The sequence below is a fragment of the Myotis brandtii genome, unplaced genomic scaffold (assembly GCF_000412655.1).
Source record: "Myotis brandtii unplaced genomic scaffold, ASM41265v1 scaffold504, whole genome shotgun sequence".
NCBI lineage: Eukaryota > Metazoa > Chordata > Mammalia > Chiroptera > Vespertilionidae > Myotis > Myotis brandtii.
Genome location: NW_005369217.1, coordinates 647,931 through 664,203, shown reverse-complemented (window position 1 = coordinate 664,203; position 16,273 = coordinate 647,931). Strand labels below are relative to the sequence as shown.

At 59.6% G+C, this 16,273-nt stretch overlaps 1 protein-coding gene across 2 annotated transcripts in view; it reads left to right on the top strand.

The window, feature by feature from the left end:
- The window catches only part of TSPAN11 (tetraspanin 11), a 64,943-nt gene extending 54,022 nt beyond the window's left edge, over positions 1 to 10,921 (top strand). Inside the window, exons 4-9 of one of the 2 annotated variants that reach the window (XM_014548339.1) lie at positions 2,035 to 2,109; positions 3,744 to 3,848; positions 4,716 to 4,874; positions 5,242 to 5,328; positions 5,451 to 5,537; positions 10,046 to 10,921. In XM_014548339.1, coding sequence (XP_014403825.1) covers positions 2,035 to 2,109; positions 3,744 to 3,848; positions 4,716 to 4,874; positions 5,242 to 5,328; positions 5,451 to 5,525 — 501 coding nt within the window. In that variant the 3' untranslated portion in view covers positions 5,526 to 5,537; positions 10,046 to 10,921. The remainder of the gene's footprint in view (positions 1 to 2,034; positions 2,110 to 3,743; positions 3,849 to 4,715; positions 4,875 to 5,241; positions 5,329 to 5,450; positions 5,538 to 10,045) is intronic. The other variant, XM_014548338.1, reaches the window with a different exon arrangement.
- The last annotated feature ends 5,352 nt before the right edge of the window (positions 10,922 to 16,273 follow it).

Here is a 16,273-nt window from a genome sequence, read left to right as displayed (position 1 = left end):
AGTGGGGACCGGGCCTGGGCCTGGGAAGGGACGGGCAGAGCTGGGACATGCAGGCCCGGGCCATTCCTGGTGCAGCATAGAGCAGGGCAGGAAGGGAGGACCCAGGACAGTGTCGGGCAGGCCTGGCACCAGTACTGAGACTGTAGGTTTCCCTGCTCACTCGGTGCTGGGAGACAATGAGCTCAATCCAATGGCTGAGGGAGAAGCGGCGGATTCACTTAACTTGAAAGGAAGCCTGCTCGTGGGTCAAAGTTCTTTGTCCGTGAAATGTGCTCTCCCCTGTGTTGTTTCAGTCCTGCCCTTGCCAAGTCCCCTGCTGGGCTCTGGGAGCCAGTGGGCAAGGCCTACAGGCCCATGGGCTGAAATCGCCTCTGACATGGCCAGACAGCCCCTGCCCTCCTGCTATCCCACCCTGTCAACTCTTGGGAGCCCGTGCCAGCTGTCTCCTTGCCCTCAGACCCTCCTGCCCACTTTCTTGCCACACCTGATGAACCCTGGCATCTCAGAGCTCACCCACAGGTGGGCAGTGCCTGGAGGGAGGAAGAGCATCACCAGCCAGTGCCCGGGAGTAGGGGTTGTGCTTGCCCAGAAGGGGCCAATTTCAGGCAACAGCACCCCCTCTTCTTCCTCCTTTCCCCCCACGTCTTTCCTTCTTCCCTACCTGTACCTGCACCATCTCCCTCACCCTGTCCCCTCGCAGTCACGTGGGCCTGACATGCATTTCTGACCTGTTGGCTCCTCCAAGAACGTACCGGGATCCAGCAGTGTCCCGAGCCTTCCTGGTGGTAAAAGCAGGTGGGGGTGGGGGCAGGATGAGGCCCGTCACAGCCCAGAGCACAGCCAGGAACCCAGCCAGCAGCGTCAGCAGGGCTGTGAAGCGTGCAGAGCAGCGAACCGGAGCAGTCAGGCAGTGGTGAGGGGAATTTAGAACCGCTGCAATGCCCTTCCCGGGCCCCTGCCTGTGCTTTTCCAGAGCCTTGGTTGCTGCAGCCCCTACACTCCAGCCATGTCCCTGAACTCAAACACCCCATGCTTCTGCTCTCCCCTCTGCCTGGCATGCACTCCTCTCCTTCTTCACCTGGCAAATGCTCACTCATCCTTAGAGGTGCCACTCAGGTGTCACCTCCTCCAGGAAGCCTTCTCTGACTGCTCTCCCATAGTTTCCAGGGCTTGCCCCATAACAGCATTTATTATTTTTTAAAGTATATATTTTATTGATTTTTTACAGAGAGGAAGGGAGAGAGATAGAGAGTTAGAAATATCAATGAGAGAGAAACATCAATCAGCTGCCTCCTGCACACCCCCACTGGGGATATGCCCGCAACCAAGGTACATGCCCTTGACCGGAATCGAACCTGGGACCCTTTAGTCCCTAGGCCAGTGATGGCGAACCTATGACACGCGTGTCAGAGGTGACACGCGAACTCATTTTTTTTGGCTGATTTTTTTGTTAAGTGGCATTTAAATATATAAAATAAATATCAAAAATATAAATCTTTGTTTTACTATGGTTGCAAATATCAAAAATTTCTATATGTGACACGGCAACAGAGTTAAGTTAGGGTTTTTCAAAATGCTGACATGCCGAGCTCAAAAGGTTCACCATCACTGCTAGGCCGACACTCCATCCACTGAGCCAAACCGGTCAGGGCCATAACAGCATTTAAAACACATCATTATGATCACTTACTATCTATCCCCCTACCACCAATAAGTTTGAAGGCAATAACTGTCTTACTGATGAGGCCTGGCATATAGTAGGCATTTAGTAAGTATTGGATGTGTGGGTGGATTAACAAGCTGCCAGCAGACCAGTGAGTGAAGAGGTGAGAGGAGAACTCCATGCCAGCAGCCAGCAGAGGTGGGGATGCCCAGAGCTTCTGGGAAGACAGGAAGATGGTCCAGGGGTGGGGGTCCCTGGCAGGTGCCCCACCCCCCTCACTACTTTAGGAAAGCATTTTCATAGCGGCCCTGAAGTACCATCCGCTCCCCAGGCCTAATCCCAGGGTGACCGTCTTCTCCCCTTGCCCCTAGTATTTCTGCCTGTTGCTGGTGATCTTCCTCGTGGAGCTGGTGGCGGGGGTCCTGGCCCACGTGTACTACCAGAGGGTGAGTGGAAGGTCTTCCTTCTACGTTGCCCATAGCGCCCCCAGGAGGCCACGCATGGGGGAGGGTGCAGGGTGCTGGGAAAGCTGAGGCACCTGCGCACGGAGTGGTCCTGTCTCCCAGGCCCCAACACTCCTCGGCACATCTGGGTCCTGCTTCTCGCCCGGGTCCCAGTAACCCTCCCCTCCATCTGCGGATGCGGATGTCTTCACCATGGGAGCCAGGAGGGGACGCTTCCCTGGGGGTGGCTGGTTCCTCTCCCCTCCTATTAAGTTAGGGTTTTTCAAAATGCTGACATGCCGAGCTCAAAAGGTTCACCATCACTGCTAGGCCGACACTCCATCCACTGAGCCAAACCGGTGAGGGCCATAACAGCATTTAAAACACATCATTATGATCACTTACTATCTATCCCCCTACCACCAACAAGTTTGAAGGCAATAACCGTCGTACTGATGAGGCCTGGCATATAGTAGGCATTTAGTAAGTATTGGATGTGTGGGTGGATTAACAAGCTGCCAGCAGACCAGTGAGTGAAGAGGTGAGTGGAGAACTCCGTGCCAGCAGCCAGCAGCCAGAGGTGGGTATGCCCAGAGCTTCTGGGAAGACAGGAAGATGGTCCAGGGGTGGGGGTCCCTGGCAGGTGCCCCACCCCCCTCACTACTTTAGGAAAGCATTTTCATAGCGGCCCTGAAGTACCATCCGCTCCCCAGGCCTAATCCCAGGGTGACCGTCTTCTCCCCTTGCCCCTAGTATTTCTGCCTGTTGCTGGTGATCTTCCTCGTGGAGCTGGTGGCGGGGGTCCTGGCCCACGTGTACTACCAGAGGGTGAGTGGAAGGTCTTCCTTCTACGTTGCTCATAGCACCCCCAGGAGGCCACGCGTGGGGGAGGGTGCAGGGTGCTGGGGAAGCTGAGGCACCGGAGCACAGGGTGGTCCTGTCTCCCAGGCCCCAACACTCCTCGGCACATCTGGGTCCTGCTTCTCGCCCGGGTCCCAGTAACCCTCCCCTCCATCTGCGGATGCGGATGTCTTCACCATGGGAGCCAGGAGGGGACGCTTCCCTGGGGGTGGCTGGTTCCTCTCCCCTCCTAAGGGGAAGTCACACATCCAAAGGGAAAGCAAGGCCTGGCCCAGGGCCACATGCCAGACTATGAAGACAGCACCGGCCTCGCCTGCCTGCAAGGACAAGGAGGAAGGGGTCAGTCGGGTCCTCTCCCACTGCGTGCCCTCTGAAGCAGGCTTCAAGGTCACGACCAGACTGATATTCAGCTGGTAGGGACAGTGACCATGCTGGTTGTTTCAAGCCAGCACTTGGAGGAGCACTGGGTGCCCACGGGATCTCATGATCAAAATGAAATTCAACAGGTATTTAAAAGCAGCCCTGGGCCTCGGAGGTGTCTCCTCCCGCACCTGCCTCTCAGCTCCTCCCACCACACCCTTATTTTAGGGCCCCAGCTTTTGCAACATCGTCTCATAACTCTGTCTGCTGTGCGTGGAGGGTCCCTTCCACTGTGTGGGAAACCACCGCACTGCACCGTTGGAAGAACAGAGTGGTGCAGAGTAGCTGGTGGTTAGGCGCAGGCCTGGGGACTGGGGTGGGGCGCTCTGCTGACCCACCTCCCCTCCACCCTCCAGCTGAGCAATGAACTGAAGCAGCACATGACCCGGACGCTGTCTGAGAACTATGGGCAGCCTGGAGCCATGGAGATCACCACCTCAGTGGACCGTCTGCAGCAGGACGTAAGCCCCAACAGGGTGGGGTCCTCTCTGTCCCTTCCGTCTGTGTGCCCCGGGCAAGTTCCTTACCTCTGTCAACTCCTACTGGACGACAGGCAATGAAAGGTTCGATAAACTCATGTTTGAGCCCAGTGCCGAGCGTCACTCCCGGCACATAGTAGGTGCCTAACAAACACTTGTTAAGTAGACTAAACCCCACCCCACCCGCACCTCTCACACCAGAGACCACCTCAAATAGCCATGTTCCCTGGCCCATGTAGGGACTCTAAGTCTCAGTCCCCAAACCAGAAGGGCGAGAAATAACCAATCTCCTGTTTTTTAATCACCCTGATCTGGGCGGGCACATCCCTGCCCTGGGAGGTGCAGCAGATGCAGGGCCCAGGTCGGCTCACACCAGCCCCTCTGGTCACTGCTGAGCTGCCTGCTCCGTGGCCTCTGGGACACCTTTTGTGTCCCTGCAGGACTCAGGGCTCTGAGGCCTCAAAGCCTGAATGGGGGCCTGGAACCTGTGGCAGGACTGGGTCCCTGGCCCTGGGTTCTGCCTCCCTGCGGGCCCAGAAAACTACCTCTGGTGGGTGTGGCCCCACCTACCTCTACCTCCCTGCCCATCTTCTCACACACCCTCCCTGCCCCAGGGCACCACCATAATCTCCTTGAAGATCTTGGTGATGTTTAAGGCAGCAAACAGGTGACCTGCAAGCAAATTTTGCCTGAAATGAGACCAGCCCCCACTCCAAACAGGGGAAGGGAGGAATCCCAGGGAGAAGAAAGGGGCTGGTTACTATTTGAATAATGGTCCTGCTCCCTGGAACCAAGCTGCTGGAGGGGCCTGTGCATCTCCTCACCGCCAGGTTCTGCCTCTCTCTGCAGTTCAAGTGCTGTGGAAGCAACAGCTCTGCCGACTGGCAGCACAGCACCTACATCCTGTCCCGGGAGGCCGAGGGCCGCCGGGTGCCCGACAGCTGCTGCAAGACGGTGGTAGCACGCTGCGGCCAGAGGGCCCACCCCTCCAACATCTACAAGGTGGAGGTGAGCACCTATCTCCAGCTGGGGCCTGCAGAGGGCCCAGCTGGCCATCCAGGGGCCCCCAAAAGGCAAGCTCAGGGCAGACAGGTGGGGGGAGCAGGGCCCACTTATTTATTGGCCAGAAAGCAGCAGTGCTGGGCCTTCAAAGGGCCGCACAAAGCAGGGGATGCACACCTGCTACTGAGAGATTCTGGGACATCATGGCCTACCCTGGTCACCCAAAAGCCTGTGGGCAATTGGAAAGCTGGACCAGGCCCTTTCCGTCTCCGGCCTTCCCTCAGCCAGTTGGATGCAGCACCCGGCCTGCCCTTCCCTCCCATCCTCGCCCACTTCTGGGTCAAGGTGAGTGTGACCTGCTGTTACCTTACAGGGAGGCTGCATCACCAAACTGGAACAGTTCCTGGCCAACCACCTGCTGCTCATGGGAGCAGTGGGCATCGGGGTGGCCTGCCTGCAGGTGAGTGAGGGGAGGGGCTGTAGAAGAGCTCACGGACCCTTTGCACACGCACACTCTGCCCTGCCTCCTCTCCCCTTCCCTTTGCAGCCAAAGTTGAGTCACACGGTCACTCTCTTCCCCAGAGACAGGAAGGAAAATGCCTGGGGCCAGGGGGCCAACTTGAACTTGTAAGGAACAGAGACCTGAGAGGAGTGTGAGTGTGGGCTCAGGTATGTGCATGCACCCCTGTGTGTGCATGTGCAGGTGTGTGTGCAGCCTGCTGTGTCTGTGTGGGCCCTGGGTGTGTCCGCATGCATCATGGTGGGGGTTGGATGCATGTATATGTGTTTAGGTGTGCTTGTGCACGTGTGTGTGTGTGTGTGTGTGTGTGTGCATGACATGCTCTCATTTCTCTGTTATGTGCGTGTGCACACCTGTGGATATGTGCTCCCTGTGTACACCCAGCTCTCTGCTCCGAGCATGAGCCATGCTCTTTGCTCTGGGTCACTACTCCACCCTCCCCCAGCTGCCATCCAGGGAGTTAGTGTTACTCCCGTGAGTCATTCTAGTCACAGGTCAAGATCAGAGGAGACAGGAGTGGCACCCGCAAGGGCAAGGACAGGCTGAGCGAGCAAGGGCCCTGCGTGCCCACCTCACCTGACACTCCTGCTTCAGCCCAGCCGGTTCTGGAGGGAGCTGAGTCCTGTGCCTGGTCTATAAGCACCGTCCAGGGGAGAGGGGAGAGCAGTGGCTACCTACCAGAGGACCTGGGTCCAATTCTGCCGCTGCTTCTGTGTGACCTTGAGCAGTTACTTCCTGGCTCCCCAATGTCATCCTCAAACTATGGATTGTTTCCCCAACTGCGTGAGGGCCAGATAAGAACAAGGTGATACGTGTGACGGCAGCAGCTGGCACAGGCGAGGGCCTCCATAAATGGAAACTCTGAGTGGACTTCAGAGTGACTCAGATACTTTCTCTTATCTGATCCCCACAACCTGAGAGCCAGGCCAGGCGAGTAACAGTGTCCTCCCCATTTTACAGACCAGAAAGTTGAGGCCCAGGGAGGGGACTTACGAGGGTCTCGTCCTGAACTGCCACCCAGGTCTCCGTGGTCCTTTGCTTTCCCAAACTCCCTCCCAACACAGTTCCATGGAAAGAGAAGCAGGATGGGTGTGAGGCTAGGGAGCCTCAGCGTGGGTTCCTCCCAGGTCACGGCTGCTGGCCCACGTCAGCCTGAGTGCCGGAGGGTCCAGCTGCAGCCTCTCCTGCTGGGCCTGGCCCTCTGGAGGGAGACCGGACAACCGAGGGCTGGTTATTGGTCTCTGAGCCCTGGCTCCTCATTTGTGATGTGGGGCTAATTACAGCTGGTTCGTGACCAGTGAGGGTCGGCAGTGTACGTGTAACCACATGGCTCACTGCCGAGCAGGTAGCAGGCGCTCAGGACATGGTCCCCGTCATTACTTTTATCATTTCCATGCGGCACATTATTTCTCCCAGAAGCCCTGATTGTTCCCTGGACAGACCAGCTGCCCCTTCACCGCCACTCAGGAGCTGGCCCAGGGAGCCCCAGGGGGCAGTCACCCGGCCCCTCGTGTACTTCCCAGGGCAGGCCTCTGCCCCACATACTGAACCCCGGGGGAGTTGCCATGGGGTCTGGGGAAGAGGCTGCTCTGCATGCAGCCCCTGAATCAGCTGCAGTTTCTGGAAACCTGCTGTTTGCCTCAGGTATGGAGGGGACCTGCTCTGCATGGACGCTGGCCAGGCCGGGGCCACACTCTGTGCCCATTTCTTTCTGGCCTCTCTGGCCTGAGAGCCTGGAGAAGCCGAGATGGGGCAGTGAAGCCATGGGCAGGGAGGGACTGCCAGTGCCCAGAGCCAAGGGCAAGGTGGCCAAGTGCACCTGCAGGAGTGATGCCCAGGAGGCCAGGTGGCAGGGCGCCTGCAGGCCCACAGGTGCCTCCTGCCCCCTCCACCCCCACCATGAAAGTCTTGGTCCAGCTCACTGTGGAACTACTCCTAGAGTCCCCCAGAGAGAGCTTCTCCGGGCCACCTCCATGGGCAGTCTCTCCCCTCCATTCCTCTGAGGCTGGCCCTGCAGCAGCCAAGCCTGGGTTACAGCTCCCTCTGCTGGCCAGTGTTGGAACTAAGCTCCCCAAGTCCAGGTCAGCTGCTGGCCTTGAAGGAGGGCTCACACCAGGCCTGTTCCCAGGTTCACAGTCATCCTCCCGCCGGAGCAGGCACCAGGCACCTTCCCACACACGCCCAGCCTGGCACTTGGGAGACCCTCAAGGCTCAGGATAGACAAAGCCAAGATGGTGTGATATGCTTCCCTGGTCGGGACTGGAGGAAACCTAGCTTGAAGTCAGAGGTTTTCCTATTGATAGAGGAGGATTTGAGGCTCAGAGAGGGATGTAGCTGTACCCAAGGCCACACGGTTCCAATGGAAGTTAGCCCACTCCTACTCCCACCCCCACATCCCCACACGGCAAGATAGGAACATGCTGCAGAGCCCAGAAAACTGGCAAGACAGTGAGATTGGACTCTGCAGGGCATTAAGGGGAACCGAGTGGCTTGCTGGGACCTCCTGGTCTTTCCCTGATGCTCTTGGTGACCGCCAGGTGCTGAGTCAGAAACCTCGAAAGAAGCTGAAAGCATTCAGGCTTCTCTGTTAAAAGCCCACGTGTGCCACATGCTACATCCAGGCCGCCTGTCAGAAGGGGGTGCCATATCCCACACAGGCTGGGCCCAGCAGCCTGTCATCGCCATCTCCCGCTCCCGTGGTCAACTTGTGTGTTTTCTCTGCTCACCCTGGTCTGCTGCTCAGTGTGCTGATCTCTGCATGTCCTCTGCCAGGAAGGAGACACAGCTCACTCAGGGATCTGAACACTCAGTCCATTACTCTTCTGCATGAGTCAGGGTGGGGTGTGTGTGTGTGTGTGTGTGTGTGTGCATGCATTGGCGAGATTCTGGCTCGCACACTCCATCCTCGCTGTGCCTTCCCTGGGAGGCACCCTGGGAACACACATCTCATTCAAGAGTGAGCATGCTGGGAGCCCAGCCCTCCCGTCTCCCCCGGCATGAGGTGTAGGAGAGGTGGCCACAAGTCCCTGCTGGTCCACCTGCTCCCTCCGGCTTCCCCCTTAGCAAGGATGAGAAAGACTCAGATAACCACAGGACAAGGCATGCTGCGTGACACCTGGGTGGAATGGTTGTGACAACCATCTGCTAAAAGCCGGTGGGAGACAAAATAACCTCTTAGGCCGCCTTTCAGCTGTGGCTCCGAGTACTTGGTGGATTAGCTCTGCTCTGGCACCGAGTCTGGAGCTGAGGGCTGTGTTCACAGGGCCCCACCAGCCTCCCACGTCGGGATGGAGAGGAGGGAGGAAGGGGAAGAAGAGGGGCATCCTTCACTACCTCCTACGCCAGCCTCGCAGAGAGACCGAGCGCCTACCGGCCCGTAGGAGTCCTCACCTGCCTGTCCTCCCGCTGGCAGCAGCTGTTGGAAAGTTTGGGGAAGATGGGGCCTTGCTCCTATATTTGGGGAAGTGCACCTTGGCCCATGTCCACAGGGTGGCCATGGGGCTGCCCTAGTGCCCCTCCCCCACCGGAGTGAGGATCCAAGGGCATCATGGTCAGGAGCATGATCACAGTTGTGGCCTCCCTGGTCCAAATATCCTTGCCTTGTCCCTGTGTACCCTTGGGTGGGAGGGAGGAGAGGAGGGGTAGAGAGGATGCAAGGGAAGGGGGGGGAATAAGGGTCCTTAATAGTGTGGAGACAGGAAAGTGAGACCGGCAAAGGTAACTTCCCAGCACTTCCTTGCTCTGGGCCAATGCTCTAGCCCTGTGGTCGGCAAACTGTGGCTCGAGAGCCACATGCGGCTCTTTGGCCCCTTGAGTGTGGCTCTTCCTAAGCCTTAGGAGCACCCCCACCAGCCTCCCACGTCGGGATGGAGAGGAGGGAGGAAGGGGAAGAAGAGGGGCATCCTTCACTACCTCCTACGCCAGCCTCGCAAAGAGAGACCGAGCGCCTACCGGCCCGTAGGAGTCCTCACCTGCCTGTCCTCCCGTTGGCAGCAGCTGTTGGAAAGTTTGGGGAAGATGGGGCCTTGCTCCTATATTTGGGGAAGTGCACCTTGGCCCATGTCCACAGGGTGGTCATGGGGCTGCCCTAGTGCCCCTCCCCCACCGGAGTCAGGATCCAAGGGCATCATGGTCAGGAGCATGGTCACAGTCGTGGCCTCCCTAGTCCAAATATCCTCGCCTTGTCCCTGTGTATCCTTGGGTGGGAGGGAGGAGAGGAGGGGTAGAGAGGAAGAAGGAGGCAAGGGAAGGCGGGGGAATAAGGGTCCTCAATAGTGTGGAGACAGGAAAGTGAGACCAGGAAAAGGTGACTTCCCAGCACTGCTCTGCTCTGGGCTGATGCTCTAGCCCTGTGGTCGGCAAACTGTGGCTCGAGAGCCACATGCGGTTCTTTGGCCCCTTGAGTGTGGCTCTTCCTCTGGGTGATTCGTTCCCATCAAAGTGTGAGAAGTACTGCTCTTGCAGAGCAGTTCTCAGAGCGTGTTCCCTGGGAGCTTGTCAGAATGGCAGAATCTCAGTATCTCCCTCCCCCACCTCCCACATGGGAACCTGACCTTCATCCAGGTCCCAGCTGCGCACTCCGTGTGGGAAGCCCCACTCTGGGCACTGCTGGCCGTACCGCGGTGGGGTCCTGATCTCTGCTCTCTCCACCTGGCAGACCTGCGGAATGGTTCTCACCTGCTGCTTGCACCGGAGGCTCCAGCTGCATGTTCACTAACGGCCCATCCTGTCCCCCTCCAACCTCCCCCCACAAGGACAGGGGTCCAAATCCCATCTGCCAGACCCGGGGAGCCAGCATAGCTCATCTAGAAACTCGCAGAAAGTCCCCATCCCTGGTGCCCACCCTTCAGACCCACCAAGTGCTCAAGACCACGGCTCCTGAAGTTCCCACCAGACGGGAACCCTCCACTTCTGAGTGCTCACTGCCAGCCCAGGTGGGGACTGGCCCTGCCAGGGACAGACAGGAGGCTCCCAAGGACCACGGGAAGGTGAGAGATTTGGACTCTCTGCTCCCTCCCAGCTCCTGAAACGACATCAAAGGACTACAGACCTTGACCCCTCTGGACCGGGCGTTCAGCGTGACCCCGACGGGTGCTGAGCAGCCCTCCTCTCGCCTCTGCCTAGGTTTGGGGGCTTTGCTCTGGCCTCCCAGAGATGCATCACGGTGGGCAGTTAGGGGTATCTCTGCCCCCAGAAGGCCCAGGCCTCTGATCTGCCCACCCCAAGGCCTTCTCACGGGAGAGGAGTGTCCCCATGGCCTGGCTCCTTCCTGCAGGGCCTGGGAGTGGAGAGAATGAGGTGAGGCCGCCGGGCGCTGGATGCGGGCAGTGGTAGATGGTGGGGCTTCGGGCATGGAGCGAGGGGGCTGGGGGCGTAGAGAAGGCGGGGAGTTGGCCCCACCTGCATGTGCTGCAGCAGGAGCCTGCGCCGCCTGGCCTTCTTCTCCGGGAGAGGAGCCCTGGGAGAAAGGCCCCGAGCCCCAGCCTCCAGGTGTTATGCCCAGATTTCAGGATCCCCAAACCACATCAGTGAGCAGCCCTCCTCTCGCCTCTGCCTAGGTTTGGGGGCTTTGCTCTGGCCTCCCAGAGATGCATCACGGTGGGCAGTTAGGGGTATCTCTGCCCCCAGAAGGCCCAGGCCTCTGATCTGCCCACCCCAAGGCCTTCTCACGGGAGAGGAGTGTCCCCATGGCCTGGCTCCTTCCTGCAGGGCCTGGGAGTGGAGAGAATGAGGTGAGGCCGCCGGGCGCTGGATGCGGGCAGTGGTAGATGGTGGGGCTTCGGGCATGGAGCGAGGGGGCTGGGGGCGTAGAGAAGGCGGGGAGTTGGCCCCACCTGCATGTGCTGCAGCAGGAGCCTGCGCCGCCTGGAGGCCTTCCCCGGGAGAGGAGCCCTGGGAGAAAGGCCCCGAGCCCCAGCCTCCAGGAATCTCCTGTGTAGGGCCTGATCCTCAGAACGGCCAGGGTTTTACACCTTCGGCGGTTAATGTGGGCGAGTGTAAAACTCCTCCCAATTGGACCCAATCTCAGAGCCTGAAACAAACGTCGGAGCCACTGAAAAGGTAAAGCTCCAAGTCGAGGGATGCTCCGCCCTGAACCTCACTTGCCCTGTGTCAGGCTCCCTGACCACGAGGCCTCGCTCTACTCCCAGAGCGAGCACAGTCCCTCCCTCCGGTCCCGCCTCGCTGTCTGAATTGGGCAGGGGATCCTCAGGAAGAACTTCCTGATGGTGAGGGAGAACAGAAAGCAAAGCCTAGAAATGCAGTGCAGATGCCCACAGTTTTCCTTCGACAGCCACAGCCTCCCTTACCCCCCGCCCCCTGAGGCTGTGACATGGTGCTCCAACAGGAAGACCCCACACCAGCTTCCACACCTCCAGGGCCCTGCTCTTTCCAGCCACAGGGACCCTCTTCCTGCCCCACCCATGAGAGGTGGGCCCTTGTTATGCTAAAACCAGGGCCAAGAAAGGTCACCTCCTGCCTCCCCACTGGGTCCAGTCCCAGTGTGACAAGCTCAGCTCTGGCTGAGTCGGGTCAGTCCTGGGTGAAGGGTATTCTCTCTCCCATACACAGGTCCCTGCTATCCCCAGCTCAGCCCTCATCTGTGCAGAAACTGCACACCCTCAGAACACATTGCCTCCCTGCCTCCCTGCCTCCCTGCCTCTGGGGCTGGTGGGGACCCTGGCTGGCTTAGCTCCTCCACCCAGAGGGCCTTGGGGTGGCTGAGAAAAATTCATTAGGAGGGAGACCAGCTTTGCTAGCAACCCCAGGCTGCATCAAGGACAAAAGAAACGGTGGTGTGGTCATCTTTGCTGCCCTCCAGCTTCCCGGGACTCATGCAGATAAATAAAAGGTGATGGTGAGGCCAAGCTCTTTGCAGGGACAGAAGTCAGACAGGTCTCACCAAGTGAGGCTGAGAGAGAGAGCGCGTGCTCTTTCTGCCGAGGGCCGAGGGAGGCGGCAGTGGGAGGGGTGCTGGCCTGTTACATGCCTGCCCCTCCTGGGTCCCTTCACTTTCCTGAGGTGCCCCAGCCTGTGCAGATGGGGATGGGGTGCCAGGCCTTGTCACTGGGGGAGACCCTGGAGACCTGACTTCCTGCCCCACCTCCTGTGCTGACGAGCACTACCACATCGTCTTGTGAGCGCTACCGAGGACCGGGCTGGTCCAAGCCGCAAAGGGACAGGGCAGCCCAGAACCTTTGGGGACTGGGACCTCTTTGTTCATGCCAATGGCCTGGGAGATGAGACATGGTGACAGGAAACTGAGGCCCAGGGTATGGCAGGTTCTCCGAGGGGCACCCTGAAGGCTGGAGTCAGAACTGGGGTGCCGGTCCCGCCTGTGAGCATGCAGATCTGTGCCAGGATGGCTCCCCCAGGTCCCTGCTCTGAGGCCGGCAGGGCCCTGAGTTCCTCGGAGAGAGAAGGCGTGCCTGGTGAGAGCCATCGCAGTCCTGCGGGGGCAACAGGTGCCGACACACAGGTGCAGAAAAGAGGCCAGCACACCCACACCTCGATCTCACCAAGCGGCCCTTCCCTCCCTCAGCTCACAGGAACACCCCTCCCAGAGGGAGTGCTGCACCCCAACTCCCTGGATGACCTGTGTTTGGGGAGACAGGAGTGTAACGGCCTTTGGTGAGGGGATGAAGTCTTGTTTAAAATATTTGTGACCATCCTTCTCTTTCTCCCTCCCCCTCCCAGCTCCAGGAGCTCCTCAGGCATAGCCACGGGGCGGCGGCGGAGGGGGAGGGGGGGGGAAGTGTCCAGGGCCTTGTGTTTATTGAAGGCCTACTGTGTGCTTAGAATGTGTTAGTCACGTAGACACACCATCTCGTAGGGACCGAGGTACGAGGGTATATTCCCCCCACTTCACAGAGTCAGCAGCAGTGGCTGCCGTCACGCCACCCCTCTCCCCAGCGCCCCCAGTTCTCCATCTCTAATAAACCGCCAGGCTGACATTCAGGAGCAGCATGGCCCGCAGGGTGTTGTGGACGCAGCCTCACACCCACTCCCCGGTTGGGTGGGACCACCGCCAGCCCCAGCGCTAGAGCCCTGCTCTGTGCGGTTGGAAGAGAAGAGTGGCTCCTTTGGGCTGACAGGATGCCCCCCCCCCCCAGGCAGAGGGTCTCACAGGAGCCTGGGGCCATGGCTCAGGGGCGCCTGGCCTACCACCTCCGGAGCCAACACTGACACCAGAGTGAGGGTGACCGCCCTTGGCACTCAGAATCCCCACACAGATGTGAACGCTCATGCGACTTGGAGACAGTGGTCTGGGCATGGAGGCCTGGCCAGGTGACAGGAAATGCCACTCCCGCCCGCCCATGTGGCCTCATGCATCACAGAACCTCCCCGGGCAGGGAGGAGGTGCCCGGCTGGTGGAGCTGACCGCCTCCTGCCTGCCTTCCCTCCCCTCTGCCGCCAATACCGGGCTCTGGGTGGGCACAGTGTGAGCTGTCTCGGGCCTAGAATCTCATCAGGCTGCCGCCCAGTGCACGGCCCCAGGCCTGGCCCTGAGGAGGGGCGGGGTGACATGCAGGGCGATGTGCCTCCAAGATCCTCATGCCCCACGGCCACTGTTGGTCTTGGGATCTGCCACTCCCGGTCCATCTTCAGGGGTTCAAGGTGGGGGGTGTGAATGAAAAGTTACTTTCGCCACCACCCACCCTGCTATCAGCCTTGAAAACACTCTCCTTACTGGCCACTTTGGGCTGGGGACAGAACCGGAGAAGGGGAGGTGGTTTGATGGCTAAGGAGAACCCCACATTTTGTGTCACCACTGGGTGGCGCTCACATCTGCCAAGGATGCTAGTGATCAAACTTGAGCTTGCATGAGGGTCGCCTGAGGGTCACCTGGAGGGTTTTTAGCACAGATTTCTGCCCCCTCTTTCCTCTCCCCCTCCCCCATCTTCAGATCAGAGGGTGGAGCCAAGGATTTGTGTCCCTAGCTGGTTCCCAGGTGATGTGGGTGCTGCTGACCTGGGGTTGCACCTGGAGAGCCACTGCTTTAGACCACAGCCCTGAACCACCTTCGTGTGTCACAGCCCCGGGGCTCAGTCCCCTCCGGGTGTGAGGCTTGGGTCTCACTCTGTGACACGGGGCGGCTGTGGGCAGTTCACCGCCAGCCAGGACCGTGCCTCCCTGCTGTGCGTTCCTGCAGCACCTGCCCCACCTCCGCTTGGATTGAGGGGCCGCCTGAGCCCGTCTGTGACCCCAGCTGGCAGAGCAGATGCCGGGTCCTCTTCCCTGAAGGGGACAGGTCCACAGTCCAGCCCCATTTCCCACCCCCTCCGGCCCCACGCCACTCTCGTCGCCCCTTCTCTCTTCCAGCACAGTGCCAGGCCTGTGCTCCTCCCTCGGCCTCCCGCGTGCCCTCTCCCCGCTGCGTGAGCACCACAGGCACCCGTGCCAGCGCCACAAGTCTTTCCAGGCAGCCCGTTCCTCCTGAGGCCAGACAGGCTTCTGGGGATCTGGAACCGGCGGTCCTGGATATGGGCTGTCACAATACTCTAGAGACAGGGAAGTTGCCTGACTCTATCACATACAGAGAAACTGCTCTCCTTGTAAACAGCCCCTCCACCGCTGGTCTCCGTGTAAGCCAGCCTCGGGGCCAGGGGCACAATAATAAAGGAACTGCATCTGGAACTACCTGCTGCTGCTGCTGCTGTTTTTCCTCCCCTGCAGGGAATTCCATCAGGTGTGTGTGGGGGGGGGGGGGGGGGGGGGAGCCTGGTAGGAGCCCCTTGACCACCCTGATAGGGTCCTGCCAGCTGCCAGGTTGACTGTTTGCACCGACCTCACCTCCCGTGGGCGTCACTACTCCTGGTGGCGAGCGAGAGCCAGGCTTTCACAAGTGTGCTTGAGTTGTGTTCCCCTTAAATCGCCTTTGGGCAGCCGGGACTGCCACACTTCTGACTGTGATGCCCAGCAGCCCGTTACGAGCCTGCGGTCTGCCTGTCCTGCTGTGGGCATCACCCTGGCGGGCTGCAGCCGATGCAGGGTGTGCGGAGAGGGCAGGGCAGGGGCACTTCAAGCTGAGGCACACCTTCTACTGCTCCCTGGCCCCCACCCCACCTCCCTGCAGAGTGCTAGTGTCTCCCCCCTCCTCCCCGACCACTCATTTGTCCTCCCCCCCAAACTAGAGTCAGGCACTCCTCACCCCAATGCAAAAAGACATCCATCCATGATTCAGAGGGACTGAGCGCACCAGGGTGCCCGCCCAGGAAGGAGCGAAAGAAAGTAAATGCTTGTCTTTTATGACATAAAACATTCATTCTGTTTCATTCACTATTCTGTCTACTAGCTTGAGGTGGGGTGGGGTCCATGAGGGAGCCTGAGAGCACCCGGGTAAGCTGGACGCTGGGGACCCCATGACAGAGGTTAGGGGGGCAGGCTGGGGCGGGGGGGCGCCTGGCAGGGATCCGCATCCCTGGCCTCCTCCTGTGTCTCTCGTCCGGTTGGTCAAGACCATTCACTGAACAGTCACAGTGGCAGCCCCTCTGGCTTTGATATCAGGCCGGGGGACGGGCCCAGTCTGGGCGCCCATGGTCACCCATCTCATAGGATGTCTGCTCACCTGCACCATCACTGAGTGTGAGAGGGTGAGACCCCTCCAGGCCCCTTCCTGCTACACACAGCACTGTGGGTGCTGGCCATGCCGCCTCAGGGCCCTGGCTGCCGGTGGGGCCTGGTCAGGATGGGGGCAGTGGGAGCCTTTGCGGAAGCTGTCTCCATGGTGGCTGCACTGGCCTGTCAGCTGCCACTACTCCCTGGCAGGAGACAACGCCTCTGTCAGCAGGGTGGGCTGCTTCAAGCTGGTGGGACTTGGTTCCCACTTCCTGTCCCCAACTGAGAACAGAGAGGCTGCCCATGGGGTGGGGAAGACACAGGGACA